The 14,721-nt window shown below is 33.2% G+C and overlaps 1 protein-coding gene and 1 long non-coding RNA gene across 2 annotated transcripts in view; one reads left to right on the forward strand and one right to left on the reverse strand.

Annotated features, from left to right (window-relative positions):
* The window catches only part of LOC148771824 (uncharacterized), a 993-nt gene extending 487 nt beyond the window's left edge, over positions 1-506 (reverse strand). The window contains exons 1-2 of the long non-coding RNA XR_016030535.1: positions 395-506; positions 167-319 (exon numbers count right to left, since the gene is read on the reverse strand). This is a non-coding gene — a long non-coding RNA (uncharacterized LOC148771824). The remainder of the gene's footprint in view (positions 1-166; positions 320-394) is intronic.
* Positions 507-2,962: 2,456 nt separating this feature from the next.
* On the forward strand, positions 2,963-7,029 carry LOC105971366 (uncharacterized). The gene is made up of 14 exons (XM_088815530.1): positions 2,963-3,064; positions 3,597-3,734; positions 3,832-3,908; positions 4,006-4,045; positions 4,297-4,775; positions 4,910-5,012; positions 5,120-5,238; positions 5,369-5,497; positions 5,596-5,673; positions 5,756-5,869; positions 5,969-6,049; positions 6,281-6,348; positions 6,425-6,490; positions 6,590-7,029. Exons 5-10 carry the CDS (start codon positions 4,689-4,691, stop codon positions 5,759-5,761), a joined length of 522 nt encoding a protein of 173 aa, XP_088671656.1. The 5' UTR covers positions 2,963-3,064; positions 3,597-3,734; positions 3,832-3,908; positions 4,006-4,045; positions 4,297-4,688; the 3' UTR covers positions 5,762-5,869; positions 5,969-6,049; positions 6,281-6,348; positions 6,425-6,490; positions 6,590-7,029.
* The last annotated feature ends 7,692 nt before the right edge of the window (positions 7,030-14,721 follow it).

The following is a 14,721-nucleotide window of genomic DNA, read 5'->3' on the forward strand; positions in this document are numbered from 1 at the left end:
AACTGTGCTTGTATATCAACATATCAATGTACAATCGAGTAATAAATCGGAACTACGCCATAGATACATAAATTTTGAAATAAATCCCAACATAACATTCAACAAGAAGAGCAACACATGAATAATTGAGATACTAATATTGAAGTACTAAAAATATTGTTCTTACAGAAATAGCGAGTTGAGAGTGGCTGTATTAGTAAACGGTTCTTCCAATCATCTCTTCCCTAGTGGATGACCCCATTGCTTGTAATGAATCAATGCCCATATAGGCTTTCTTATATTTATCAACCACCGTAGGAGTTTTACTAGATGTTTGAAACTATAATAATAAATTATAAAGTAATTAGACATTTTAAATATTAAAGAAATCAAACTCATAGTTACAATCACTTACATGCTTATGGGACCAACTATTGATACTAGTTCGACCCCAATGATGGTTTGTTGCAAATGCCTTTCGTGAATCCTTACGTTTACTAAATTTGGACTGTGAACATAGAGCACATTAATAGACTTCTACATATACGAATATCATCCTTTAATATTAAAAGTACGATTTACCTTCCCTTTATCCCAAGATTAGACATATAATGAAATTGCTCATATAATTTTGCCCACATATCACCACTGATCATTGATAAAAAATAATCAACTACATATTTACAAACTTCTATATTAAGCTAATAATTCGGCAAAAACATTGATGCAATTTCTTAGATAACTAATAGGAAGGTCAAAATCCATGTACTGTTTGAGACCGAAATCAATGAAAATTAAAGACACAGGCCAAGTTATAAGAGATTATGCCTCCTAGATAGTTCAAAATATTGTTTTTTTTAGAATATTAGACTTGGACATTCACAACCATACACTGATACAATCATCTTTAATCAAATAAAAAATCAACCAACAACAAACCCAACTCACATAATGGAGATATTTACTGGAAAAGAATGGAGAAAAGCACTCACGTATTGCGGGGAGATATATGTGGGCGGCGGAATAGGGGTTGTTGAATCTCGACAGCGGAGTGGGCATCGGAGTTTGACGACGAAGCGACACCGCTGGAGTGGGCTGCGTGGTAGGGGCTGCTGAAGTTCGACGACGGAGTGGGCGGCGGAGTGTGACGCCGCCTCAGTGGGCTGCGGCTGGAGCTCGACGGTGGAGTGGGCGGCAGAGTGTCACGCCGCCGGAGTGGACTGCGGGACAAGGGCTTATGAAACTCGACGGCGGTGTGTGCTGCGGCTGAAGCTCGACGACGGAGAGGGAGGCAGAGTGTTACGCTGCCAAAATCGGCTGCGTGATAGGGGCCGTTGAAGCTCGACGGGAGAATGGGTAAAGGACGCCGGAGGGGAGACGAAGAGATGCCACCGGATTTGTGCAGCAATCAAGGAATCAAGGGGGCAAATTGAGACGGAAAGACAGGACAAAGACACAAAAAAACAATTTGGAGGAGAATCGGCAATTTAGGGTTGAAAATTAAAACAACTTGCCACGTTAACCTAAACATCGTCGCATTTAATTAAAAAAACAATAAATTATTGCGACGTTTTCCCATTCGTCGCACAAAAAGGCGGAATTTTTTCAGAAATTTGATTTTTTCCCACAAAAAAAAGCGCGAAATTGTATTTTTCCAAATTTAATTGCAACCTTTAGTTTATATTCGTCGCAATTGTGTTTTAAATTTATATAAAATTTTGATTATCAAATGCGACGTTTTAATTTTCGACATACGACTTCGTCAATTTAAAACTTATACGACGTTACTGTATGAATCGTCGCAAACATATAATTACAAAATTAAAATTTTAATCTATTTCGTGCGACGATTCTATGTTTCGTCGCAATCGTATTTTTTATGTATCTAAAATTTTGATATTAATATGCGACGTATTCATTTTCGATGCAATGATTCCTAAATTGGCAAGATATGCGACGTTAATGTTGAAATCGTCGCAAAGTTATGCTTAGTAAAATAAAATTTTAATCTTCTCTCTGCGACGATTATCTGGTTTCGTCGCAATCATGTCAAAAATTAATTTTACGGAGAAACTTGCGACGTATTTCTGGTTTGGTCGCAATTATTTAATTTTATAAATGTTGAAATATTATTTATTGCGTCGTTTTGATTATTATCGTCACAACTGATATATATAATTTTTTTGTTACTACCCGTTGCGACGATTTTGAATTTTCGTCGTTAAATTGCGACGATGGCGGAAAATCGTCGCATATGTTTGTAGTTAAATTGGGTCTTGAACTAATTGCGACGTTTTGGGTACAATAACGTCGCAATACTGCGACGAAACATGAATCGTCGCAAATAAAATCGTCGCAAGAGTGCAGTTTTGGCCTAGTGTTCGAGCTCCACATTTGAAGCTAGATGATCATAAGATGTGTTTTTAGGCTTGCATATATCAGATTGTGGAGCATCGGAAATTGTAGTTTTGCAGAAAACGAGTACAAACTAGAAAACATTCCACGAAATTTAGATAATTATGTTGAATTTGACACCATAAGGATGGAGATGTAAGAACATTCATAGTTAAGGGGTAGATGTAATTATCCAAACATGAGGTGTTTTTTTCGTAATTTGACCATACTTCATGGGTGGTTGTAATTTACCATATATATATATTGCATGATATTGAAGTATTGAGGAATAGTAGGCATGAATAGAAAATGACCCATGCATGTAAGGTACATTGTATTGCACTAGAATGTGGTGCACAATGCCATTTTTGAGTGAAGCAGAAAAATGAAAATCATATGCATATTTGCTGATATATATAGTAGTTGGATTAGATCATTGCTTCACATGCATGTATGTATAATACGATACGTATTGCGATGACAGCGAGTCGAAATCTGGAAATAACAAACAAAGGAACGTGATTCCTCCGTAGCCATTCAATGTCGCACCAAAATTAACTAATTAATTACTTAATATAATCCATAAATCAATTAATACCTAAAAGGGTAATTGCATAGATGTATTCTAATTAATCGATTGCAGTTGGTTAAACGTATAATATCGCTGATTCCTGGAGAAGAGATAAGATAGGTAGGTATCTTCGTAGAGTTCTTCGGTTTGTCTGCTTGTACATTTTTAAATGTTCAATTGATGGGTTCTATTTTTGTGTTGGTATTTTTCCCAAACGGCATTGTGAAATTTGAATGATATGAATTCCTAATTTTTTGAGGAATTTACTTGGAGGGTTCATGTTGAACCAAAAGTAATTTATTGCTGATATTTAAGTATATGCCATTCTTGAAGAAATCGAGGTTAAAATAAAAAGCTCATTATGCGGTGGTGGCCTAAATTTTGCCCCAAATGATCGGTTCGACAAAAGGTTTTATGTGAAACCCCCGTTGAATATTGACAGCTTGCATTCGAAATAGTTATGGATGCATAAATTTATCCTTTTGCGTTTTTTGTGGTCACTTTTTTATGGAATTTTACGGAAACTTTTTGATTGATGGTTGACGAGACTAATTTTGGTTTTCGTATATACTAACTCCGACTTCGTACCAGCTATTATTATAATTTACAACTACTATCTGCTATCGATAACGTAATATTTTTTTCCTTGCAGAAATTATCGAAAGGTGCTTATCTGGATTTGCTTGCTCCTATATCGAAGAGAAAAATCTAATTGGTGATGTTAGTGAATATTTACCAAGGGTTTAAAGATGCTTAAATAATCGATCAGCTATACGGACTACTCGATCAGGTCTCGGGACTATTATTTTTTTGAATTATATTTGTTTTTGTCAATTGAAATTGTTGATTCTTACGCTGCTTATTTCTCACATCTTTCGAAAATGAAGACTCACAGTAGTAATAAGGAAGATATTGGTGTGGAGAACGGGAGTTTGGATAAAGATAGAGAAAAAAACGGGGCTAAGTAAGAAAATACTTACACTATACAATCGGGCCTCGCATATTGTTTATCCTCATGCAGTATGATATTCGTTAACAAGTGTGTCCTATCCACTCTCCAGTTACAACTTTAATGCTGGAATTTCTTTGATGCTGTACCAGGTTACAATTGCATCCTATTTTATTCACCGCAATATATTTTTCCGCGATAGTCTTCTATGTTTCGGTTTTATGTAATGAGATATATAATTCTTTTAGCGTCGACTTCCTCTTCAATTTCCGGTTGCACCTCCTCCACAATTATTACTTGAATGTTTGCTTCCTCATATTTATTTAATTTCAATAAAAAATTGTTTATTTTGCGTTTTTGGAATCCTCTTCTAACCATTACAGAGATTGGGCCCTGTTTGCAGAACTTGGAAGCAAACGGCACAACATTCTTCAAGAGAGTTGGGTGATATATCTAAAAGATTCTGCATGAGGTGAAAATTGATGCCCTTTAGGCATTATCGAGATCTCAGGTTGCGATAAAAGCAATCTTATATTGTCTACCATGCCTAATCACGATTGCCAAACAAGGCTTAGGAGTTCAAAAGCATCATTTTCGTTAACCCGTGCAGCTCAAATACAAATTGGAGAAACGTCGCTTAATGAAATGAGCTCGAGATCCCACCAAATTATTAGATTGGTATATTGTGATTTTATTTAATTTAGTGTTTATTTATTCGATAGATTTTGTTATCATCACACGGTGGTGTGTGAGGGGGGAGTGAGCAACTTGGTTTTAGGGTACGCACACTGTGGAATGGTGGCGGCTGCTAGATGGATTGCAAAGCTTGCCACTCCTTGTCTTCTTACTGCACTCGAAAGTTATCCCGATTATAAACTTAAGGTTTCTACATTTTTTTTTCGTTCCGTTTTACTTGATACGATTTTCCATCTTCAAGTGGTGTGTTGTCAGACAAAACACGTTTATTATAATCATCGAGCATATGATTTGCTTTTTTTTAATGCTGTCTACAGAAGATTGTAGGGCATTCTCTTGGGGGCGGAACTGCTGCTCTTTTAACATACATTTTGCGGGATCGGAAAGAATTGTCGAGTGCTACCTGCTTTGCATTTGCTCCAGGTTCACTTTTATTCTTTCAATTCTTCCATCGTTTTACTTTTCACTAGAAGTGGCATGATTTATTTCTGACGACATTCTACCACTTGTTCGTTTATGATCTTACGCAGCTGCTTGTATGACATGGGAACTGGCTGAATCAAGAAATCACTTTCTTACTTCTGTAATAAACGGAGCTGATTTGGTGCCCACATTTTCAGCTGCTTCAGTAGATGACTTGCGTGCCGAGGTAATTTTTATGAGAGTCCTGTAAATTATTGCTCGTTTCAGTGGTTATTGATCATTTTTTGTCCCTTCGCATTATATTGCTTGATTGGGAATGTGTTGTTCGTCTAATGAATTATATATACCCTGTGCAGGTGACAGCATCTGCTTGGTTGAATGATCTGAGGAATCAAATAGAACGCACCAGAATACTTAGTATGGTTTATCGGTCTGCTTCAGCCCTTGGTTCTCGTCTTCCTTCAATGGCCACTGCTAAAGCAAAAGTTTCTATTTTTTTTGGATTCATGTCATATAAATAGATATTATTTATTCGAACCAAAGATGAATATTTTTTTTAGCACGTGTTTTTGCGTATGGACAGGCGGGCAGCGGAAAGACGTACACAATCATTGGAATAACTGAATACGCACTACCTGACATATATGGATACTCACAGAAGGTAAGATGAAACTGTACGTCATTATTCGTATTTTTTTTGCAGATTATGCTTATTTTTTTATAATAATCGAGGGATTTTTCAGCACTAAGAAAGAGATTTCGTGTTCAAATTCTCTGCTATGGAGATCTACAACTAATCGGTGAGAGATCTACTCAGTGTAGACAACACTCCACTAAGACCTCTCGATGATACAAAGGTGAATTCTTTTTCATTGACAAGCGATTCTGCTCAATTGTAAATTTGTTTTCCTAATTTTGTTATTTTTCGATTGCGCTTATCTTACTTATTTCGCCAGAGAGAAACCATTGTCGAGAGGCTGACAGAGGAGATATTAGGGGACTGGAGTCATGTCATTCATCTCCTTTGTATATGTGAGGTTAAGAAGTAAGAAAACTTATATATTTAATTCGTATTTAATATATTCACTCCGTTGTTTCGATTGTTGATAATTTGGAACAATTGCTCCTAATCAAAACGACTGTTAGATTTCGTAGCGCCTCGTTTGGGAACATTCGATAAAGCTTGATTATATTGTCTATCATGCCTAATCACGATTGCCAAACAAGGCTTAGGAGTACAAAAGCATCATTTTCGTTAATCCGTGCAGCTCAAAGACAAATTGGAGACACGTCGCTTAATGAAATGAGCTCGAGATCCCACCAAATTATTAGATTGGTATAATGTGATTTTATTTAATTTATTGTTTATTTATTCGATAGCTTTTGTTAATGAACAATGTGGTTTGTCGCAGACTATTGAGAGCTGTTCTCGTGACTTTTTATGAAGGGACATTGCGAGCACTCTTACAGCTGCTATGGTATGGAATTTGTCTAATAACAAAAAAATAATGGTATATCATTATTTAATGTTTTTTTAATCGGAAATATCGACACAATTTTGTCGCTTTGGCTGGAAGTGGACGAGCATCTTATTCGTTATTAGCTGGCACAAGGTTAAAAGAAGGCTGTCATATTAATCGTAGTCTGCTTACGCTTGGAACTATTATTCGTAAGCTGGGGTAACGATCATATTTTTATCAACATATCGTATTCTTTTTCTACGGATTTAATTAAAATAACGAACCCCATTTCAGATTTAGTTTTTTTTAGACGTATTCTTTGGTCTTTGAATGTTGTTGTCTTTGTCCATTTGCGTTCGGATGATTAATATATGCTTAGATTTTGGGGGTTATAGTTTATGTTCTATTTTTTCTTACATAAAATGTCTGTTACATGAATAAATTTATACTTGCAATTTTAACAATATGTATTGGTTAATTCCGAAAATCCATTTTCCCAACTTCTCTTAGACCCATCTCTATATCACTTGGGCTATAAGTCGCTGAGAAATTTGATATTTTTTTATCATTTTTTTTAACATAAATCCACCTCCCTGACTGTAACACCTCTATACTTACTTCATCTTCTCAGCCGCTCCAGCCCAATTGCAAATTTATCCCCAAAGTGGATCTCCCTTGCAATATCCGAAATATCTGCCACCAACGCAGTATGCTTCTACTCCTCATCTATAATCGCGTGTGACTCATTTATGCAAATTCGCAATACCGTGTTTAAAATCTTATGATTTAGAATTCAAATCTTACGATTTAAGATATAAGAAAACTTTAATTTATTATATTAATTTTAATAAACTTGTGATGATTACATTTTTGATCCCTATATTATATACCATTTATAATTTTGGTCCTTAAACCGGAAATGTCCCCCAAGTGGAGGTTAATTTGTAATTTCCGAAAATTCACCTCCCTGGCTGAAATAGTTAGATTGCAGAATCAACCCTATACTTACTCCATCTTCCTAACCGCTACATCCAAATTGCATATTTGACTTCAAAGAGTGGATCTCCCTTTCACTATCCAAAATATCCATCACATCTACTAAAATTCGCAATAACGAGCATACAATCTTATGATTTACGATTCAAATCTTACGATTCAATTCATTCATATCTATGTCGATTCAAATGTTCAAATAAATCTTAACTATCAACAAATTGATCAAATTTTACAATTTTTGGTCCCTATATTATTATACATTTTTTTAATTTTGATCCTTACACCAAAAATGAACCCCAAGTGGGGGTCAATTTGTAATTTTTGGAAGTCCACCTCCCTGGCTGAAACAATTTTGAAAATTGCGGAATCACTTATATACTTAATCCATCTTCCCAGCCGCACTACCCAAATTGCAAATTTGACCCAAAATTGGATCTCTCTTACAATATCCGCCACCAAAGCAGTATGCTTCGACTCCTTCTCAGTTATAATCGCGTGTGACTCATTTACAAAAATTCGCAATACCGAGTTTAAAATCTTATGATTTTCGATTCAAATCTTACGATTCAGTCTGTTCATACTTAAGTCGATTCAAAAGTTAAAATAAATTTTAAATATCAACAAAACGATCAGATTTTACGAATTACAATTTAAGAAAATTTTAATTTATTATATTATTTATAATAAACTTGCGATAATTACATATTTGATCCCTATATTATATACCATTTATAATTTTGGTCCTTAAACCGGAAATGCCCCCCAAGTGGAGGTTAATTTGTAATTTCCGAAAATCGACCTCCCTGGCTCAAATAGTTGTGAAGATTGCATAATCAACCCTATACTTACTCCATCTTCCTAACCGCTACACCCAAATTGCATATTTGACTCCAAAGAGTGGATCTCTCTTTCACTATCCAAAATATCCGTCACATCTACTAAAATTCACAATAACGAGCATACAATCTTATGATTTACGATTCAAATCTTAAGATTTAATTTATTCATATCTATGTCGATTCAAATGTTCAAATAAATCTTAACTATCAACAAATTGATCAAATTTTACGATTTTTGGTCCCTATATTACATACATTTTTTTATTTTTTTTTTTGTCCTTAAACAAGAAATGCACCCCAGGTGGGGGTCAATTTGTAATTTATGGAAATCCACTTCCTTGACTGAAACAGTTTTGGAAATTGCAGAATCACCGCTATACTTATTCCATTTTCCCAGTCGTTTCACCCAAATAGCAAATTTAACACCAAAGTGGATCTCTCTTGCAATATCCGAAATATCTGCCACCAACGCAGTATGCTTCGACTCCTCAACTATAATCGCGGGTGACTCATTTACGAAAAATTGTAATACCGAGTTTAAAATCTTATGATTTACGATTCAAATCTTACGATTCAATTATTCATACTTAAGTCGATTGAAATGTTAAAATAAATCTTAAATATCGACAAAACGATCAAATTTTACGATTTTCGATTTAAGAAAACAATAATTTATTATATTATTTATAATTAATGTGTTATAATTACTATTTTGGTCCCTATATTATATCCCATTTTTAGTTTTGGTCCTAAAATCGAAAATGCCCCCAAGTGGAGGTTAATTGGTAATTTCCGAAAACCACCTCCCTAGCTGAAGCAGTTCTGAGAATTGCATAATCACCCCTATACTTACTCAATCTTCCTAACCGCTCCACCCAAATTGCAAATTTGACCCCAAAGTGGATCTCTCTTTCAATATCCAAAATATCCGCCACATTTATGAAAATTCGCAATACCGAGCATAAAATCGTATGATTTACGATTCAAATCTGACGATTCAATTCATTCATATCTATGTTGATTCAAATGTTAAAATAAATCTTTAATATCAACAAATCGATCAAATTTTACGATTTTTGGTCCCTATATTATTATACCTCTTTTTAATTTTGGTCCTTAAACCAGAAATGCACCCCAAGTGGGGGTCAATTTGTAATTTTTGGAAACCCACCTCCCTGGCCGAAACATTTTTTTAAAATTACAGAATCACCCCTATACTTACTCCATCTTCCCAGCCTCTCCACACAAATTGCATATTTAACCCCAAAGTGGATCTCTCTTGCAATATCTTAAATATCCGCCACCAACGCAGTATGTTTCAAGTCCTCCTCAGCTATAATCGCGTGTGACTCATTTACGAAAATTCGCATTACCGAGTTTAGAATCTTATGATTTACGATTCAAATCTTACGATTCAATTTATTCATACCTAAGTAGATTCAAATATTAAAATAAATCCTAAATATCGACAAAACGATCAAATTGTACAATTTACAATTGAAGAAAACTTTAATTTATTATATTATTTATAATAAACATGTTATAATTACATATTTGGTCCATATATTTTATACCATTTTTAATATCGGTCTTTCAACCGGAAATGCACCCAAGTGGAGGTCAATTTGTAATTTCCGAAAATCCACCTCCCTCGCTGAAACAGTTGTGAAGATTGCACAATCAACCCTATACTTACTCCATCTCCCTAGCTGCTCCACCCAAATTGCAAATTTGACCCCAAAGAGTGGATCTCTCTTTCAATATCCAAAATATCCGCCACATTTACGAAAATTCGCAATAACTAGCATACAATCTTATGATTTACGATTCAATTCATTCTTATCTATGCCGATTCAAATGTTAAAATGAATCTTAAATATCTACTAATCGATCAAATTTTACGATTTTTGGTCCCTATATATTACATACATTTTTTTTAATTTGGTCCTTAAACAAGAAATCCACCCCAAGTTGGGGTCAATTTGTAATTTCTTGAAATCCACCTCCCTGGCCGAAACAGTTTTGAAAATTGCAGAATCACCCATATACTTACTCCATATTTTCAGCCGCTCCGCCCAAATTGCAGATTTAACCCCAAAGTGGATCTCTCTTGCAATATCCGAAATATCCGCTACCAACGCAGTTTGCTTCTAATCCTCTCAGCTATAATCGTATGTGACTCATTTACGAAAATTCACAATACCGAGCATAAAATCTTATGGTTTACGATTCAAGTCGTAGGATTCAATTCATTCATATCTATGTCGCTTCAAATGTTAAAATAAATCTTAAATATAAACTAATCGATCAAATTTTCTTATTTTTGGTCCCTATATTACATATATTTTTTTTTGGTCTTTAAACAAGAAATGCACCCCAAGTGGGGGTCAATTTGTAATTTCTGAAAATCAACTTCCCTAACTGAAACAGTTTTAAAAATTGCAAAATCACCACTATACTTACTCTATCTTCCAAGCCGTTCCACCCAAATTGCAAATTTAACACCAAAGTGGATCTCTCTTGCAATATCCGAAATATCTGCCACCAACGCAAAATGCTTCGACTCCTCGACTATAATAGCGTGTGACTCATTTACGAAAATTCGCAATACCGAGTTTAAAATCTTTTGATTTACGATTCAAATCTTACGATTCAATTATTCATACCTAAGTCGATTCAAATGTTAAAATAAATCTTAAATATCGACAAAACGATCAAATTTTACGATTTACGATTTAAGAAAACAATAATTTATTATATTATTCATAATAAACGTGTTATAATTACTATTTTGGTCCCTATATTATATACCATTTTAAAGTCTTTAAACCGGAAATCCCCCCAAGTGGAAATCAAGTTGTAATTTCCGAAAATCCACATCCCTGGCTGAAACAGTTGGGAAGATTGAAGAATCACCCCGCTCCACCCTAATTACAAATTTGACCCTAAAGTGGATCTCTCTTTCAATATCAAAAATATTCGCCACATTTATTATCACAAGTTTATCATAAATAATATAATACCTTTACAGTTTTCATAAAATCGTAAATCGTAAAATTTGATCGCTTTGTTGATATTTAAGACAACAAATCCACCTCCTGTCCGACACAATTTTGAAAATTGCAGAATCACCCCTATAGATAGAAAAAAAAATGCAGCCTAAAAATCGATTTATGAAAGTATGTCGAAAATACATAATACGATAAGTTCTTGTATTCACCCGAGGCACCCGGCACCGCGCATTGCGCGGTGCTCTACACTAGTATATATATATATATATATATATATATATATATATATATATATATATATATATATATATATATATATATATATATATATATGGACTTGAAACTTTTGAATTTTGTTTGCACATATATATATACTTGCAATAAAATTATATAATTCACCCCATGTAACTTTTACATGTATCATTTTCCACATATTATATGAAATAATAAATATTAGTTATTTCCTGTTTTGTATGATGAGATCATGAGAATCATTTCAAACGTGTGTAAAATAGATTGCTATTCTATATATCAATGATTTTTTTTCACGCAAACATTTAGTCGTCGAAAACACTTGCAATAATCGACCGATCCTATATCGAACTCTACGGTTATGTTTGTTAGCATTTTCAAATTCTTTTCACACTTTCCCCAAAATGAAAATTATTTTTCTATACTATTTTCAAAAACTTTCCCCAAAACAAATTCAAATATTTCTCTCTCTAACAAAGATGATTTGACCGCTACACTGAAAATTGTCTTCACTAAAATACAAAATCAAATCACTTTATCTTTTAAATTCTTCTTCCAAAATACCTTTTCCCAACACCTTTCAGACATGATTTGACTTGCTACAGTAAAAATTGTCTCCTCCCAAAACACAAACAAACTTTATTTAATTTTCAAATTCTTCTCCCAAAACATCTTTCCCCAAAATATAATGGAAATGTAAGCCCAAAAGCTTACCAAACAGAGCCTACGTTTTTCGTGCCTAATTATATACAATGAAACCTACTATACATTCAGCGAAACTCAAATCTGGCATATAACAATTTCACCGTAAGTCGTAACAAGAAAAAAAAAAACAGATGTGGACGAATTTTCAAGAGTTACCAAATGCCGATCGAATGGTTGTAACAAGTACGGGGACTAGGGGTGTGAACGAGCCGAGCTCGCCTCTTTTGGCTGGCTCGAGCTCGAGTCTATTTTGTCGAGCTCGAGCTCGAGCTCGTGTCAATTTTGTCGAGCTTGAGCTCGAGACCAAGCTTTTTTTTTTATAAATATTTTTTTTAATTATTATTTTATTATTAAAATTTATTTATAAAAAATACAAAATAAAAACAAAATTGTAATTATATATGTTTTTACTATTTGTATTTATCTCTATAATATTTTATATTATTACACATTATTTAAATAAAAATAACATATAAAAAAGAATAATAATAATAATAATAATAATAATAAATAAGGCTCGCGAGTCGGCTCGCGAGCTCATGAACAACTAAAAATCGGCTCGAGCTCGAGCTCGAAAACCTGGAGTCCGAGTTCGAGCTTTTTACAAGCCGGCTCGACTCGTTTACCACCCCTAACGGGGAATACTACTCGGCATCAACTATAGTAACTTTACGCGATATCTTTATCTTAGCTCCATTAAGCTGCATGGTAATTAGAGAAGCCCGAATAATAATATAATAATAATAATAAAAATAATAATAATAATAATAATAATAATAATAATAATAATAATAATAATAATAATAATAATAATAATAATAATAATAATAATATTAATAATAATAATAATAATAATAATAATAATAATAATAATAATAATAATAATAATAATAATAATAATAATAATAATAATAATAATAATAATAATAATAATAATAATAATAATAATAATAATAATAATAATAATAATAATAATAATAATAATAATAATAATAATAATAATAATAATAATAATAATAATAATAATAATAATAATAATAATAATAATAATAATAATAATAATAATAATAATAATAATAATAATAATAATAATAATAATAATAATAATAATAATAATAATAATAATAATAATAATAATAATAATAATAATAATAATAATAATAATAATAATAATAATAATAATAATAATAATAATAATAATAATAATAATAATAATAATAATAATAATAATAATAATAATAATAATAATAATAATAGTAATAATAGTAATAATAATAATAATAATAGTAATAATAATAATAATAATAATAATAATAATAATAATAATAATAATAATAATAATAATAATAATAATAATAATAATAATAATAATAATAATAATAATAATAATAATAATAATAATAATAATAATAATAATAATAATAATAATAATAATAATAATAATATATACATACATACATATATACACACCTAAATACGCAACTCACGGATTTTCTCAATACTCCATCTGCCGAGCCCGATAACCGTCCAACATCTTCATCTGCAATACCAATCGTCATCGAACTTCTACTATTTTCCTGCAGTACAAGTAGACATGGCCATGGGCCGGTTTTTGGCTCGGAACCGTCACGAACCGTTGACCGGTGAACCGGTCCGTCGTCCCCGGGACGGGCTCGGTTCTATGAGTAGGTGAACCGTGAACCGCCGGGCTGGGCCGGCGGTTCACGCGAATTTAAAAAAGCTTAAAAAACCTGAATCGGCCGTTATTTGCTATTTTTTTAATTCCCTCCCCCCCATTTTATTCTATAAATACCCTCACACCCATTTTTTTTAGGGAAAATGAGGGATAACCCCCTAGTTTTGAAAATATATAGTGATATGTCCTATAGATTTTTCTTCCCTAGACAAAAACCCAAATTTTAATCTTAATTTGATAGACACCCTTGAACAAATTGAAGTACTTGTTTTGCCCTTTTAGTAATAATTTAAAACCCTAACCCTCAATCTCTCGACTCACGCTCTCTTCTCTCTCTCCCTCCTTCCACCGCCGTTTTCTCTTCTCTCTCTCAAAACTCTCGTTTTCTTCTCTCTCTCGCCTTCCACCGCTGCTTCGCTGTCGCATGCGCAATCTCCGCAGTTTTAATGACGTTAACTACAAACGCGACAGAGCATAAGGAATCAAGGAAGAGAGAGAGAGAACATAAAATAGAAGTAGAAATCAGGATGAAGCGATGCCTCGTCACGGTGGAGAAGACAATCGCAGGAAATCGTCTCCGTACGATTCGTCGAGAGATCGACGCTCGAGTCACCACAAGGTTCACTTTTTCCATTTTCATCTCACTCAGAATTTGTTTCTCTCTGGCAATCAATTGCAGCATATAAATTCAAAATTGATTTCGCATCTGTGGTTTCTAATTGGTGAAGATTATTGAGAAATGATTTTTGT

The sequence above is a fragment of the Erythranthe guttata genome, chromosome 3 (assembly GCF_056151865.1).
Source record: "Erythranthe guttata isolate IM_541 chromosome 3, IM_541, whole genome shotgun sequence".
NCBI lineage: Eukaryota > Viridiplantae > Streptophyta > Magnoliopsida > Lamiales > Phrymaceae > Erythranthe > Erythranthe guttata.